Raw genomic sequence first — 16,080 nt, 5'->3', positions numbered from 1 at the left:
GAGGCCGGCGCGGAAGTCACGCCCGCAGCCTGGCCAGGTAGGGAGGCGACCGGACCATCCAGCTCTGTGTCCCAGGCCCCTGGAGGACGGGGCCCGGGACACTCATGTCAGCGTGAGGACTGGCCACGGTCGCTTGGGAAACAGGCTGCAGGGGAAAGGCCCAAGAGTTTAGATTTTATTCTGAGAGAGCACGTGAGCACGGGGAGGGGCAGCGGAGAGAGACAGAGTCTCAAGCAGACTCCGCGGCGGAGCGCGGAACCAGACCCGGGGCTCGATCCCACGACTCTGAGATCGTGACCTGAGCCGAAACCAAGAGTGAGACGCTCAACGGACGGGGCCACCCAAGCGCCCCGCAATGTCTCAAGTTTAAAGGATTATTGTGTAAATCCAATGGCCTGTGTCGTGACCGTGCGGTGAAGGCGAGATGTGGGGGCAGGCGGTGCTGCTCGAACGGGCGCCACGGCCTCCCGGCCGCTCAGGAACGTGCTCGGATCTGAAGAGGAGTAGGAAGGAGGTATTTTTCCGGTTATAATTCACAATGAAGAGCCATGAGGACAGAATAAGACACTGGTTCAAGACAGTATTTCTTGTGAAGTTTTCCCATTAAAAGGGATGCAGGGCGGGCGCAGGGAGCCTGGCTGGCGGTTGGTAGAGCCCGCCACTCTTGATCTCCAAGCTGCTGTTTGAGCTCCATGCTGGGTATAGAGATTACTTGAAAAAAAAAAATATATATATATATATTTAAAGATTGTATTTTTTTGAAAGAGAGAGGGAGCAGGAGCAGAGGGAGCAGGAGCCGGAGAAGCAGACTCCCGCTGAGCAGGGAGCCCGATGCGGGGCTCGATCCCAGGACCCTGGCAGCGTTGAAGGCAGAGGCTTAATGACTGAGCCACCCAGGCGCCCCTTAAAAAAAAAAAGGCCACAGGGTTTATTGATGTTTGGAGCCTAATGTGGTGCTCGTGAGCCAGAGGCCTCCTCAGCCTTCAGCGCTAAGGGCCCACTTAAGCCCCGGAGAGCTGAGATCCGGCCCCAGGCTGAGCTCTGGGCCGATGCCCCAGGCGGGCCGCCGAGTTCCCGGGCTGTGCACCGCGCCCGGGAGCACCTGCCGGGCACCTGCGGGTAGGACCTGCCCTCCAGGTGAACTGGAGCAGGAGTTCTGCTGAGCGGGAGCCGTCCCAGACGCGTGTGCCTTTCCTAGGTGCCCTGGAGCCAGGGTAGTTCCCCCGGACAGGTAATCTCCTGAGGGTCTGATTCATCCCAAGGACAACGCTGAAGCTGCCTTGGGGCGCTCCTGAGAATGAAGCGTGTGCGAAACGCGCCTCACACAGGGCCTGGCGCGGGGGCTCGGTCCAGGACGGTTTGGAGAATGAAGCATTTACGGCAGAAGCGGGGGCGCCTGGGTGGCTCAGTCCGCGAAGCGTCCGACTGGTCTCAGCTCGGGTCTTGACTGAGCTCGGCGGACAGTATGCCGGGGTCATTCGCCCTCTGCCCCCCCCCTCGCTTGCTCTCAGATCAGTCCCAGTAAAAGCCACCATCACACACGTCCTGACCACCTGGGTACCCTCAAACTCGCACCCAGGGGCCCAATCTGGGCCCTGCCCCAGCCCCCTCCCTCAGCCTCCCTGGCCCAGGACGCGCCCCCACTTCCCCGGCCTCACCAGAGCACACTCCCAGCTCGCGCCGCCGGTGTCCGATCGGAGCGCGCCCAGCACGGCACGCCCTCTGCCACCCTGGCCGGACTGCGGTTTCTTCGGGGCCACACAGTGACGGACCCGCTCCGACCGGCAGCACAGCACGAAGCATGCAGCAGAGCTGGACGCACGGGTTCCGGTGTCTGCGAGCAGTGGAAGCCTAGTGTGCTACGGTGCCTCTGTGTGGCAGAGCATTTAAAAATTTCCAGTTTCCCCCAAAGTATCCTTTTTTAACCTGTAGTTTGTTTCTTGTCACTTCTGGGCCTCGGGCTCATTTGCATGGCTGGGTAGGCTGCCCCGTCTCTATGTGGGTCACCTGGAGACCTTCGCAGGAGAGGCGGCAGCAGAAACGTGCCCGCAGGAGGCGAGAAGCAGAACAAGGTCCTGCTTTCACGTAACAGGCGGAAACGGGCAGGGAAACGGTCCCCAGTGAGTGGGACTCGTCCTTGCTGGAGGCGGAGCAGGGAGGCGCCGAGGGCTCGGGAGCTCTAGAACTACCCGGTCAGAAATACCAACTCTCTACCGAGAAGATGAGCTTCAACAGCACACCTTAACTCCTGCCTTTTCTCCGCGGAGAGGAGCTTCCCCGTTTCCCCGCTTTGCTACAGGTGAGGCCACCTCCTGCCTGCACGGGCTCGGGGGCGGAACGGGAGACATCTCCCCTGGGCTGTTCTCTGGTCCCCACACTCCGGGACTGCTTACGTCAACGGCCACCCCTTCCTCTGCCACAGGACTCTGATCCGTGCTCCATGCTGTCACCTCCTTAGGCCACTGCCACCGACGGGACCTGCGAACCCCTCCCCATGTCTGGCCCATTCTGCCAAGACATCGTTCCTCACCCAGGCCGGACAGCAAATGAAGGTGAATCAGAACAGAACTCACACCTCAGACTCACATCCTTTCTCCACTGCAAAGATAAGCTAAGAGATTTTTATTGCATTAATAATTATGGGTATACTAATATCTCAAAATACTGAATTATTTCAGACATACGATTACAATAGTCATACAACGGACGGAGTGGGGACAGGAACCAGCGCGCTGGGGGGCACATCCGGATTGTACATCAAAATCAATGGCAAATATTTCTCCAATTATTCTTAGAAAAATACTAGACAGATTAGAAGCTGAAAAGCTTTGCTTAATAACAACCTGTATATACAGGATAAGCTTAGACCTTCAAAAACCAGGTAAAAACTGGCAAAGTAAAACCCATGAGGAACACGGGTTAACACGCGTCCTGACCGGCAGCAGGTACCGTACCGAGGCATTGTACCGAAATAAAGCATCCACCGCCCGCAGGAGATAGTTCGTTCCGTCTGTCTTCATCACGACTTCGTTACAGGTAGACCGACTTTAGTCTAATGTGGGTCAGGACTGACCCGAGAGCAAAGCTGTCTCACGTGAGGTAAAGAAAGCAAACATTCCCAGCCAGTTTTTGCGTGAACATGGATTGTACTGTTTAATGCAGACCCAAGGCCGAACAGTTTTTGGGGGTAGGTTTTACTAACATTACAGGTTCTCCTCATGTAAGACCGTAAGAATACAATAGTGTTCCGAGCCCGATTCAAGTTACACGCGGCAGCCCCCTAGGACACGGACGGCTCCCAGCCGGGGACAAGGAAAGCTCCGTCCCGTGTCGCCAGCGTTCCTGACGGGAGCGTCATCAGGTGCAAGGAACTAGAACAGGTCGGACAGGGGACGTCATGCCTTAAGTCACGCGAGGATGATGCGATCATCTCCACGACCGAGGGCCACACGAGCACGCGCACCGCTCCCGAGACTTCCCTCCCTCACAGGCGCGCTCAGAGCTCGCGGCTCCGGAAAAGCGAGAGATCACCTTGTTTAAAACGAAACGATGGAGATTTTAAAAAGAAACTCCGACACTGAACTTTCAAATCTGACTTTGAAAATGAAGTCAAGCCTGGGGCAGGACAAGCCTCAGGCACTTGAGTTTAGAAACTAAAATTTTAAGCCCACCCGCGAGCGAGGATACAGAAGGGCTGCCCTAAAAAGGACTTTGGCCAAGGTGAGCTCCCAGTGGTCTGCATGGGGACCTGCAGGCGCCAGGGGCGGGATGAGCACATGGGAAGGGCCCAAAGCCCAAAGACACAAAAATGCCCTTGGACTGCACGATCCGCTGAGTCCCACTGCCGCAGTTCTAGCAGGAGACACACGTGGAGGCCGCTTAGCTCTCGGGCAGCGCCGAGACCAAACGGCGAGCTCGAGGGTCCCATTTTTATCCTCCTTTCGGTGTCAGGGCCCTTCCCTTCTCTTACTTCTAGCTGCCTGCGGTTACCGAATCATATCTCTGAAAGAAAATGACAGGCTGCCCGAGTCCAAGAGCCGTCCGTCCTCTAGTAGGGTTACTGGGTGAGAGGGGACAACAGCAAGTCTGTTCGCCACCATGCGGGGACCGACACGTTACCAAGCCACTTGAGAACATTGGGAAATTCTCTTCTTCCCATCAACTGGCAGTCACAGAACCGGGTCCCCAGAAAGCAAGGACAGACACCCGCATGCCCTTTAACGAAAGGGAACCCACCACGCGCGGACAGACCTTACTGGCTCTTTCTGGCCCTTGAGGCACCGCCACGTGCCACTGACGTGAGCTCCGAAGCCCAGCAGGTGCGCGGAGCCGCTGTCGCTGCTCGGCCCGGGCGGGAGATGTTCTGATGCCGGGGCCGCGCCCCTCCTCGGGCAAGCTGGCGAGGTCTGGTCCCGCAGAGCGACTCGCTGCCACTACGGAACAGCACGGGGTGTGCGCAGGGAGTCTGTCCGCGATGCAGCCTCCAACAGCAGCAGCCTGGGACGCGCCACACTCAGGCACTTCAGGAGGCTTAGCGCGACCTGACAGCGGCGACTCGTCTCCAGCTTTCCTGATCTTGCCGCAGGGATGGGGGTTTCCTTGTTTTTTAAGGTCTCCTTGCGTCACTTAAATGTTCCCAGCCTTACTGATGACCACTGAAAACTGTGAATTCAGAGTTTACAACAAAAACTTGAAGTAATAACGTGGTGTTTTATCCCTTCTTCAGGGCAGTCTCAAAGGTTTTTTTTTTTGCTACTAATTTTCATAATTTTCTTATGTTGCACAGGAAATAAAAGAGTTTCCCCTCTAAACGCAGAGTATGGGGGGAAAATACAGACACCATTTTCCAAACAAAAATGCTTATGAAAAAAAAAAAAAAACCCAGAAAATCCAAAAACAAACAAAAAAACCCCTCACCCTATTAACTTGGGTTGAACCAATCAGGCCTCAGAAACAAAGGAAAAAGCCCCCAAGCCCTCTGCTGTAGGTAGCGCAACAGAACATATACCATGGTCTGCTTTGTGTTTGGACCTTACTTCTAACCAAAAATCTCCCCGCCTCATCATCGTTCCAGTGTCCTGTCAGCCTATGTCTGTATCTAGATCCTGAAAGATCTGCACCCCAGTGCTTGCACAGCCCCCTTAAAAATGACAAAAGCTGCCCATTCCACTTTGATTTAAAAAACCCCCCAAAAACCACACCACAACATATGGATAACGATCCAAATGGAAAAGTTAATGTGCTGTAATGACATTTGTTTTGCAACATCAAAAGCAGCAGATACTGAATATAATTTGCTTAAATCATAAAAACGGAGACTGAAATCTGCATGTATAAATCAAATCTAGGCTCCACGAACTGACAGCTCCCCATAAACACGCAGAAGTATACATAAAGTGCAAAACAGGAAGTACCCCCGCGAGCCGGGCAGCGTCTAGTATTCCCACTCGTCGGACTTCAGGTCCAGATAGCTGAGGATGTTCTGGGCGAGCTTCACCGCCTGCTTCCTGGCGGCCTTACACTTCTCTTCTCCTTGCGGGTCCACGGCGTCCAGGGCCAGCAGCTGCTTCGTGAGCAGCTCTTCTAGCCGGATGTAGTTCTTATCTGTTCGGTTCCCATCAAACGAGAGAACTTCGCCCTGGATCTCGGACAAGTTGCCCAGGATGTCCCAGACCGCTTTATGGGACGGGTGCTCCTCGCAAGCCAGTGTCTTCCTCTTCTCCAGGGCCTCCTTCAGGTCAATGTAGGTTATCAGGGTTTGCACCTCAATGACCGCCCTCCTCCGAGCCTCCCGGATGCAAGGATTTTTCTCGAGACTGACCTCATCCAACTGCCCAATCAGACCCTGCAATTCCATCTTCGAGCTCAGGTACAACTCAGGAGGATTCTGTGCTTGAAGAAGTTCATTTTTTATTTCTCTCATTCTCTTGAGGACCTTTTCTATTTTTAAAATGGAATGATTCTGTCCCAGGTCGAACGCGTAAGTAGTATCTGCTTCCTCTTCCAAATCCAAATATTTCAGTAATTTGTTGATATCTTCCACCACCTCGCGCCGGTAGTTCCTGATCTCCGTCCGCCCGCACACGTCCAGCGCGTCCAGGTCGGCGATCAGGCCCGAGAGCACACAGGAGAGGTGCCTGCAGGTCTCCGTACTGTTCACGCCCATGAGCAGCGCGATCAGGGTGCCCCTGGCCTTGTTCACCTCACACATCACCGAGTTGATTCTGGCGACGGAAGGATGGGCGTCCTCGGAGAGCGGCAGAGAAGGCTGCTTCTTCACGCAGTCTTCGATGATCTCCTGCACCGCGCAGATTTTGGTTAAGGTGTGATACCTCGCTTTCCGCAAGGAGATCTTCCCTCCGGTTTTGACGTGTGTCAGCCTCAGGATGATATCCTGGATGCCTTCTTCAAATTCGTCAGCCACACGGTTGCCCCCACTGTAAAAGGGCACAATCTTCTCCTTCACCAGGGACTGGGCTTCTTTAAAGATGTTCTCTATTTCGATCCGGTGGGGGTGGTTTGCGTTCTGCTCCAGCTCCTTGAGAAGACGCTCTGTCTCTTGGGCCGCCCTCTTCCTCGCTTGCTGAATATCTCCTTTTCCTTCAGTATCTACAGAATCGATTTCGAAAAGTTGTTTCGTTAGAAACCTCTCCAGTTTCTTGTAATTCTTGTCATCTGACAGACCACTGAAGCCAATTACTTGCTGTTCTATGCTTTTTACTTCCTTTTGGATTTCCTGAAGCCTACTGATAGCAGGATGTTGGTTTCCCATATCCATACTTTTGTTGTGTTCGGTTTTACAAGCACTATAAAAAAAATTGACGAGAATGCCAAATTACACAACATTGCTACAGAAAGGTAACCGTATACTCATTTATTCTGAAATTTTCGTTAAAAAGATGTATTCAAGAAAAAGGGCCCATCATTACTGTGATCTAAGCAGTCATACTCAAGTAGAGACAGTGACCAATCCACTTTGCTGAAAAGCACCTTCACAGCCGTGATTAAGAGCAGACAGGAGGGGCATCTGGGTGGCTCAGTCATTAAGCCTTTGCCTTCGGCTCGGGTCGTGGTCCCAGGGTCCCGCCATCGAGCTCCACAGCCGGCTCCCTGCTCTGTGGGAGCCTGCTTCTCCCTCTCCCCCTCCCCCTGCTTGTGTTCCCTCTCTCGCTCTGTCTCTATCAAATAATAAAATCTTAAAAAAATAAAAAAGCAGATAGGATACTGCAGTGGGGAATGAGCTGGAGCTCTGAGCCTGTGAATGTGTCCTCAGCCGGAGCCGAGGAGCGTCTGTGCGCACGAGGTCAACCCCCAGCTTGGAAACAGTACAGGAATCTCAGGTAACATTAACCTCGGCCCTGGCTGTTGGCAGGAGCTGGGCGCCTTAGTCGATGTACAACAGCAGCTCGTTTCACCTTCAGAGCTACCCGTGCCATCCCAGCACCTCCCTGGCCCAGGAGCTATTCCTAGTTTCCTGAAAAAGGAACTCTAGGTCAAACAATTAGCAGCAGTCACCCCGCAAGAAGTCCCGCTTCTGCGTTCCTCTCCACCCTTCAGGTGCTTCTGCAAAGCGACCCTGTTTCTCCCCGCCCGCTGAGTCGCTCACAGATCGTCCCTCCGCTGGAAAGGAAAGGTGACTGGCACCGTGTTCAAAGTACCACCTTGGCCTCCGGAGGGCCAGGACCTCCGCAGGCCCCACCATGCTCCCTCCCCACCCCCACGCCCACCCGTCAGATGCCGCAATCCGTTCATTAGCCCCCCACGGAGAGGCCGGAGTGGCTCAACGCATCCCCCCAAGCTCTGAGCTGCCACCGGCCGGCTCGCGGAGGACGACGGACGACCCGCTGACACCAACCCCTTGTGGGTGTCCCGGCCAGGAACAGGCCTCCGGAGGCCCCCGAAGGGCGGGCTGCCCGGCTTCCTTGCCCCCTTCTCGCCCTCCCCTGCCAGCACTTTACCCAGAAGAGGTCTAAGCTGGTTTGGTCTTGGTTTCCCGTGGGTGAGGTGGCGAGGTGGAAGGTCAGCCCTTTACGGGGTGCGGCACCGGAGCTGGGCCCCTAGCTGCATCCCCTCACCCCTGCCGGCTAGGTCTGAACCGGGCGGCCGGTGAAGGGGCCGGCGGTGGCGCGGCAGCTACTGGCCGCAGCGGCCGCTCCGGGGGTCTCGCCCGGACCCCCGCTGCGCCCGCCGGCCCTGACCTCACAATGGCCCGCGCGGGGAGGGGACGGCCGCGCTCGGCCGGGCCGCCGAGCCCCCCGGGCGGGCGGGAGCCCCGAGAGGGGGGCGAGCGGGCCGGCCCGCGTCGGACGCAGGCAGGACGCGGCGCCCGGCCGAGGCCCCGTCGGGCGGGCGCGGGGGGCGCTAGGGCGCGGGGGTGGCTCGCGGGCCCTCCGGCCGCCGCGCCGCGCTCACCTGTGCCGCCCGCGCCATCGCGCGCTGCGCCGCCGACGCCCAGCGACTCCGCGGCTCCCGCCGTCGCCCGCCCCGCGGCCCCGCCCCGGGCCGAACAGCGCTCGCCCTGGGAAAACGTCCTCCTGCGCCGCGCCGCGCCCGCGCCGAGCCCGCCACCACCGCTTGGCCCCGCCGCCCGGAAAGGTCCGCAGGGCAAGAGCAGCCGCCGGCCTTCCGCCCCCGCGCCGCGTCGCCCGCAAGGCCGGTTTCACGCGGGGAAAGCTCACGGTCGGCCGCGCCGCTTTCTCCCGCCGGCTTTGCGACCGTGCCGTAAGGCAGCCCCTCGCGCCGTCGCGGCTCTGCCGTGCTCTGCGGCCGTCGGGGGACGCTGGCCATGGCGGCCCTGCGGCCCTCGAGGAGGGTACTTGTCCCTCCGCTCTGCCGCGCCTTCGCGGGGTCCGGCTGTCAGCTCGCCCCAGAGCGCGGCGCGGAGCGCAGGGATACTGCGTCCGGCCGGGTAAGCTGGGGTCCTGCAGAGGGCGGGCCGGGAGGGCGGACCGCCAGTGGCGACGGACCCAGGGTCACTGTGGGCCCCACACCCCTTTGTGCCCGGCCGCGGCGTCAGCCGAACCCTCAGGGAGCAGGGCCCGCGGGGCCGGGGGCGGGGGCGCGCAGAGGGAGCCGTCGGCCGCGCGAGGGGCGCCGACCTCCCGGCCTCGGAGCCCCCAGGTCCGGAGCGTCTGGAGCCGAGGGTGTCGCCGCCAGCCCGGGGCGTGTTGACAGAACCGCTGCCGCGGCGGGGTCCGGGGGCGGGTGTGTGCGCACCTGCTCTCCTGCAAGGTGGTGGCTGGGGTGGAAGAGCGCCTCGTGGGCGCAGCGCGTTCTGTCGTCGTGGTCCGGGTCGCTGGTGGCTCCCTGCGAGCGGTGGCCCTCCGCGCCGCGCGGAAGCGGCAGACGTGCGTGTCGCGCACGGCAGCTTCTTGTCCTTGCCTGCGGCGACAAAGAATGACAGTTCTTACGGCCGCACGGCTTTGGGGAGGGGTGTCGTGTCTGCGGGGTTCTGGGCTTTGAGTCCAGCCACCCGTGACCGCGCTCCGCGAGGTGCGGGATGGCTGCAGATCAGCGGCTCAGACAACGCCGCCGTGGGCCAGCAGCCGGAGGGTGGAGGCCGGAGAGCCTGGGTGAAGAGAGCCCGTGCAGAATCCCGGGAGGCGTCCGCCTGGGCGTTTTCCGGTCCGCGACTTGGTTGCTCTTAGCATGCGTCTGGAGACCAGCTTCGCAGTTCCGGCGCGAAGTTAGCAGGAGGACTGGTCACCGGCTCAGGTCCTGTTACAGTGGCCACAGCTGTGACTTCATTCCCGCAGCACAGAAGCCGGCAGCGCCTCGTCTTTGGGCAGGAGCATATTCTACGTGTGTTGGAAACCGCATCTACAGCCGTCCCGAGGGCGAGGACTGACTTGAGCTTATTCCGTGAGCTGGTGCTGGAAAAAAGGACACACAGGGGGCTCCTGGCCGGCTCCGGTGGAGCATGCGACTCTGGATCTGCGGACTGGGAGTTCCAGCGCCCACATTGAGTGTAGACATTGCTTAGACATAAAATCTTGGAGGAAAAAAAAAAAAGAAGGTAGAACCCACACACCGTTTTCTTTATTGTTCCCTAGCCTTTGGTTAAATAAAGCAAATCTTACCGTGGGTCCAACCCTCAGGGTGAGACCTTCCCATTGTAGCCCCAAGTGACTAGGGAGCTGGTGTCTAAGCCTGTGACGGTGTTGGTTGTGATGATGGCACCAGCTGGCCCAGGACTCAGACCTCCTCCTGTTCTAGCGTTGTGACCTGTGCTGGTGTGTTTTTGGTTTTTGGTTTTTGGTTTTTAGGACGTGTGCCCTGTTACGCTATGAATGTATGGAACTTAAAGGAACAGTTCTTACTTGAGGGCATTGTGTGTTCCTTTGTGTTCAGTCTGGTCTTTGAGAGTTTGCTGAGTACGCCGGCGGGTTCTCCAGATAATTAAATTCCTGCAGCACGGAGAGATTGTTGTCTTTGACTTTGATTTTAAACGTTAGGTCTTCTCAAAAGTAACTGTTGTAAACCTTCTGTTTTCTTTCTTTAAGTAGATATATGTTAATCCTGTACATTTAGTTCACACAGCGCATTTTTAATTAAGTTTTTAAATTTAATTCCAGTACAGTCACCACGTGTTATTAGCTTCACGACGTACTGCAGTGATTCATCACGTCCACACGCAACCTGCAGTCCTCACAGGTGGGCTCCTCAAGCCCCAGTCCCCACCCACCTCTCCCCTGGTAACCGTCGATTTGTCCTCTGTAATTAGGAGTCTGTTTCTTGGTTTGTCTGCCTCTTTTTTCTTTCCTTTGCGCACTACTTTGTTTTCTTTTCTTTTTCTTAATATTTTATTTATTTGAGAGAGAGAGTATGAGAGGGGAGAGGGCAGTGGGAGAAACAGACTCCTTGGCGAGCAGAGAGCCCGACGTGGGACTTGATCCCAGGACTCTGGGATCATGACCTGAGCCGAAGGCAGAGGCTTAACCCACTGAGCCACCCAGGCGCCCCTATTTATTTACTTATTTTTAAGATTTTATGTATTTGAGGCGCCTGGGTGGCTCAGTGTAAGGTTAAGGCTTCTGTCTTCGGCTCAGGTCATGATCTCAGGGTCCTGGGATCGAGCCCCACATCCGGCTCTCTGCTCAGCAGGAAGCCTGCTTTCCTTCCTCTCTCTCTGCCTGCCTCTCTGCCTACTTGTGATCTCTGTCTGTCAAAAAAAAAAGATTTTATGTATTTATTTGACAGAGAGAGCACAAGCAGGGAGAGAGGCCGAGGGAGAGGGAGATGGCAGGCTCCCTGCAGAGCAGGGGAAGCCCCATGTGGGACTCAGTCCCGGGACTCCAGGACCACGACCTGAGCGTAAGGCAGTGCCTTGACCAACTGAGCCACCAAGGCGCCCCATCTAGTTTTAGAATAAATAAATAAATTACAAAACAAGTCAGCTCTTAAATTAAGTGTTCTCTAGTCACTTCACACCCCTTTATTATCTATGGAGGTTACATCTTTGGCTCCTAAACTTGTTTGCACATTTGGAAGACTAAAAAAGATGTGATTGGTCTGGGATGTGGCCCTGGCCTCAAGGTATTTATTTATTTTCTTGGTTTGGCTAGTTTCCCCGCCCCTCTCCCACCCAGCTTCATTGAAGTATAACATCAGGATTTTATGGGGGCGTCTAATACGGGTCACAAGTTAGAGAACCGCTGGTTACGTGATATGCATTCATATTCGCTTGTAGTCCTGAATCTCATTAACATAGTTATGTGATATGCATTCATATTCGCTTGTAGTCCTGAATCTCATTAACATAGTAATAATTAGCATTTATTGAGCGTTTGCATGCCCTGCTCTGAAAGCTTTGTGTAGTTTTTAAATTTTATTTTATTTTATTTTAAAGATTTTATTTAATTATTTATTAGAGAGCGAGAGAGCGCATGCATGCACACAAGCAGGGGGAGCAGCAGGCAGAGGAGGAAGCAGGCTCCCTGCTGAGCAGAGGGCCCGATGCGGGGCTCCATCTCAGGACCCCGGGATCATGACCTGAGCCGAAGGCAGAGGCTTAACCAACTGAGCCACTCAGGCCCCCTGAGCTTTGCATATTTAGTTTATTTATTTTCACATATCAATGAAGGAAATGCTTTCATCATCCCCATTTTACACATGAGAAGATTTAAAGCATGGATAGGTTGAAAAATACCCTCAGGATCAGGTGCTTGCGCAGAGGGAGTATCTGTGTCACACTTCCGGAATCTGGAAGATAATGAAGTAAAATTTTTCTTCTAGTAATTGTGGATAAAAAAAATAACAAACACGCCCTCAGCATGGAGAGGCAATATTTACAAATGAACAGTAGGTGTACTGATCTCCTGTTTTGCTTACATTTTCATTAAAGAGAATGATCTTCAGCCCACACCCCCAACACACAAGTGTAGATCCCAGTGAATATAAGGAGGAAGTTAAATGCCAGATAAATGAGAAACTGGTGAGAGGATTTTAAAATTAACATGGATATTTCTAGTATTTAAAAAGCTTTCAGTATGTTTGTTGGGAAAAAAAAGAAAACTGGGGCAGAGGACTTTAAAATCGTGTGGTCAGGGGCCCCCGGCTGGCTCAGTCAGGTGAGCTTCTGACTCTTGATTTCGGTTCAGGTCATGAAGTCAGAGTCCTGGGATCGAACCCTACAGCCTGTCAGGCTCTAGGCTCAGTGGGTATCTGCCCGGGAGTTCTCTCTCTCCCTCTCCCTTCGCCCCTCCCCTCTCTCAAATACATAAATAAATCTTTAAAAAAATTGTGTGATTAAACTCCATTATTGTCAAGAAAAGGGCCCAGGGCTCAGAGAGGTGGAGTGACTGGCCTGGTGTTACCCAGGAGCGCTACGGGAGCCGTTCTCGGCCTCAGTCTGGTGTTTTCATGTCCCCCGTGTGCTTTTTCATCAAGTGAAGCAATTACAGGGTTTCCCCTTACTCTGGTAATGTGCACAGTTGCACTCATTTCTTTTCTTGTTACTTATAGGAAATTTAAACCATGCAGAATGGGCGTCTTGGGTGGCTCAGTCGTTAAGCGTCTGCCTTGGGCTCGGGTCATGATCCCGGGGTCCTGGGATCCAGCCCCACGTTGGGCTCCCTGCTCAGCAGGAAGCCTGCTTCTCCCTCTCCCACTCCCTCTGCTTGTGTTCCCTCTGTCGCTGTGTCTCTCTGTCAAGTAAATAAATAAGTACAATTTAAAAAAACCCCCATGGGGCGCCTGGGTGGCTCAGTGGGTTAGGCCGCTGCCTTCGGCTCAGGTCATGATCTCGGGGTCCTGGGATCGAGTCCCGCATCGGGCTCTCTGCTCAGCAGGGAGCCTGCTTCCCTCTCTCTCTCTCTGCCTGCCTCTCTGACTACTTGTGATCTCTCTCTGTCAAATAAATAAATAAAAATCTTAAAAAAAAAAATAAAAAAAACCCACAACCATGCATAAATGGAAGACTATAAAGAATTGCTCCCTGTACAGTTAGCTATGGGGGGGTGCGGGCGTTTATCTCATCTTTACCCCTCCCCTCCCCCTCCAGATCATTTTGTGGCAAATACCGGAATGCATGTTTCATTTGTTACTGTTTCTGTATGTAATATCTAAAATATTAAAATTCCTTAATTGCAGCAAATAGTCACTGTTCAGGGTTTTCCAGTTGTGTTAAGGATGCAAAGAAAACAAAGCATGCAGACTGGCCTGCACATTGCAGTTGATTGATGTGCTTTTAGTTCTCTTTTACTCTGTGGGTTTTGATCATCCGCTTCCGTTTTTCTAAGCAGTTTACTTGGGAGCAGGGGCAGGATGTGTCCTGTGGAATCCCCACAGTCCGCACCTTGCTCTTGGCGTCCCCCTGGTCTGATTGATGTCCTTCCATCTGTGTGTTTTCTGTAAATGGAAAGCTGTCATCCAGAGCCTTGACCACGTTCACATTTGACTTTCTTTTTTTTCTTTTGGAGACGACTGCTTCTCAGTTGGGGGTTCGTCTTCTTCCCTTAGGATTGACTGATTTTCTGATGTTAAGTTTCCACGCCCAGTATAAATGCGTTTGGTCCTGATGTGCTGGTCTTTCTGTGCTGCTGACTGTGGTGTGCCGATCTGCCTGGCCTCTGTCTGGATGGGAGATGGGGGACTCCAGCCCTCCAGAAGGTCAGACTTTGAGCTCCCATCTCTGACGCGGCCGGGTGGCAGACCAGGAAACACCTGCAGGAACACTGAAATTTGCCAACATTTGCTCCTTTCATCTTTGCCCGCTGGTTGCCCCAGTGGCCAATAGTGCGACACTTTAACTCAGGAGCTTTGTGGTCTGTATGGCCGTCCGGGAAGGAGGGCGTGGGGCAAAGTCTTCCGTCCCACATTGGGGCTTGGGGGTGGTGCGCAGGCAGAGCAGGAGTGTGTGGGGAGAGCTCGGGGGCCTGCTGGTAAGCCCGAGGGATGGGGACTGAGGCTGGGCCTACTCAGCAGGACAGAGCCCAGCACAGGGCTGCCTGGCTGGCAGTTTGCACTCAGGAAAATGCCGAAGATGAGTGCCCCGCCAGCCACGGTGACGGAGAGTCTGACAAGCAGGTGCATGCACGCTTCTTCCTCTGTGAAGAGGGAAAGACGTCTGGCTGCTTGCCAGCGGCGCTGCTCGCTTCCAGCTTGCACAGCCGCCTCCCGGCCGGCGCGGACACGGCCAGGGCACTTTGAGCTGACTGAGCTTTACAGGCCGATGCTGTGAGAACCATAAATTACAGTGATTACTCTGACCTCAGAGACATTCTTCCTTTTACAGAAGGACTTTTTCCTCCCCCAAGCCCCTTCTCCTCCCTTTTAAATAACAGCTCTTGGATATGCAGAGACAGCATGTATTTATAGGGGAGAGCGGAAGAGCTGCCTCTGCCCCCGCTGAGATGGAGTCGCTGGGATGATCGCGGAGAGCCGAGCGCGGCGGTCCGCTGCCCCTCGCCCGCAGCACGTGCGCCATCGCGAAGCTACGCACGAGGAGGACTTGAGCTCTCCTGGGGCCTCTTTGAGCTGCCTTCATCCCGTATGGGTCGCTCGGAAAAGCCGTGAATTGTCGGGGTGACTCCTTGACACTTCCTCATAGGCAGCCTGCAAGAAGGAGAGCCTGGGATACGGGTCTGGAAGGTGGTAGAACTGGTGAAGCACGGTTGGGGTGACGCCTGTCCGTCTGTCCCCATGCTGCTGTCCCTCAGTATCCTCGGTCAGCTTGGGGGAGAGGAGGAACCCCCGGCGTGGGATGGAAGTCCGAGGGGTGAGCCTGGGGCGGCCATCTCTGTTTCCACCCACTCGGTCCCTTTGTGTGACTCACCTTTAGTTTCTAAAGACTTTGGGGCAGAAGCCCAGAAGTGGTCGTGGAGGGTTTTTCTTTTCTTTTTTTTTTTTTTTAAGATTTTTTTTTTTTTTTTTTTTGACAGAGAGAGAGATCACAAGTAGGCAGAGAGGCAGGCAGAGAGAGAGAGGAGGAAGCAGGCTCCCTGCTGAGCAGAGAGCCCGATGTGGGACTGGATCCCAGGACCCTGAGATCATGACCTGAGCCGAAGGCAGCGGCCTAACCCACTGAGCCACCCAGGCGCCCCGAGGGTTTTTCTTTTAAAGGCTTTTTCTGAAACAATGGAAACCACAGAGATCACGTATTGTTCTTAGAATGTGGATGAAGGCGGCGTGCAGTCTTGCTGTAGCTGAGAAGGACTGTCAGGCCAGGTTAGTATCAGAACCGTGTCCGATGACAAGCAGCAGTTTCAGGGCTTAGGGAAGCAGATCAGGATGTCTTTCTGCCAGCAGGGCCCTGCTGCTCTCTCCCAGCAAGCAGGAATTCAGTCCCCTCTGTGGAGTCGCCAGCTCTTCGTCTGGAACTTTCCACCTCGGCTCTGTCTCTTGTGAGGCGTCCAAGTGCGTGAGGGAAGCACTTCAGAAGTACGAGGCGGAAGTAAACATGATCCAATGTGAGATGTCTAAACCCGCAGGAAGAAATGAATGCAGCATGAAGTCCGACCGAGCACGGCTAGGGCGCAGCAGTGCACAGTGCGGTGGGGACCTGCAGCAGTTGTGGCCACGCAGGGGTGACGGCAGTGGCTGGGCTGCCCCCATCGTGCCCCCCCCCCCAGTCCGCAGGTC

General features: G+C 55.1%; 2 protein-coding genes across 7 annotated transcripts in view; one reads left to right on the top strand and one right to left on the bottom strand.

The window, feature by feature from the left end:
- Positions 1-2,587: 2,587 nt before the first annotated feature.
- BAG5 (BAG cochaperone 5) lies at positions 2,588-9,549 on the bottom strand. 3 transcript variants are annotated; one of them, XM_082737512.1, is made up of 2 exons: positions 9,217-9,549; positions 2,588-6,806 (listed from the first exon to the last, which is right to left on the bottom strand). In XM_082737512.1, the coding sequence occupies exon 2, from the start codon at positions 6,776-6,778 to the stop codon at positions 5,435-5,437; it is 1,344 nt and encodes a 447-aa protein (XP_082593638.1). In that variant the 5' UTR covers positions 6,779-6,806; positions 9,217-9,549; the 3' UTR covers positions 2,588-5,434. The 3 variants fall into 3 exon arrangements, with proteins under 3 accessions (XP_082593638.1, XP_082593637.1, XP_082593639.1); XM_082737511.1 differs by lacking the exon at positions 9,217-9,549 and adding an exon at positions 8,413-8,717; XM_082737513.1 differs by lacking the exon at positions 9,217-9,549 and adding an exon at positions 7,959-8,326.
- The window catches only part of COA8 (cytochrome c oxidase assembly factor 8), a 24,718-nt gene continuing 17,353 nt past the window's right edge, over positions 8,716-16,080 (top strand). For 2 of the 4 annotated variants that reach the window (XM_082737540.1, XM_082737542.1), the window contains exon 1: positions 8,719-8,908. In XM_082737540.1, coding sequence (XP_082593666.1) covers positions 8,786-8,908 — 123 coding nt within the window. In that variant the 5' untranslated portion in view covers positions 8,719-8,785. Of the gene's footprint in view, positions 8,909-16,080 lie in introns of all 4 variants that reach the window. The other 2 variants (XM_082737539.1, XM_082737537.1) reach the window with 2 other exon arrangements.

The sequence above is a fragment of the Mustela nivalis genome (assembly GCF_964662115.1).
Source record: "Mustela nivalis genome assembly, chromosome: 6".
NCBI lineage: Eukaryota > Metazoa > Chordata > Mammalia > Carnivora > Mustelidae > Mustela > Mustela nivalis.
Note: the sequence above shows the minus strand (reverse complement) of the source record. Positions and strands in the feature narration are given on the sequence as shown.

Coding starts and splice junctions, on each gene's coding strand:
- BAG5 (XM_082737512.1), bottom strand. CDS start 6,778: ATGGATATGGGAAACCAACATCCTGCTATCAGTAGGCTTCAGGAAATC.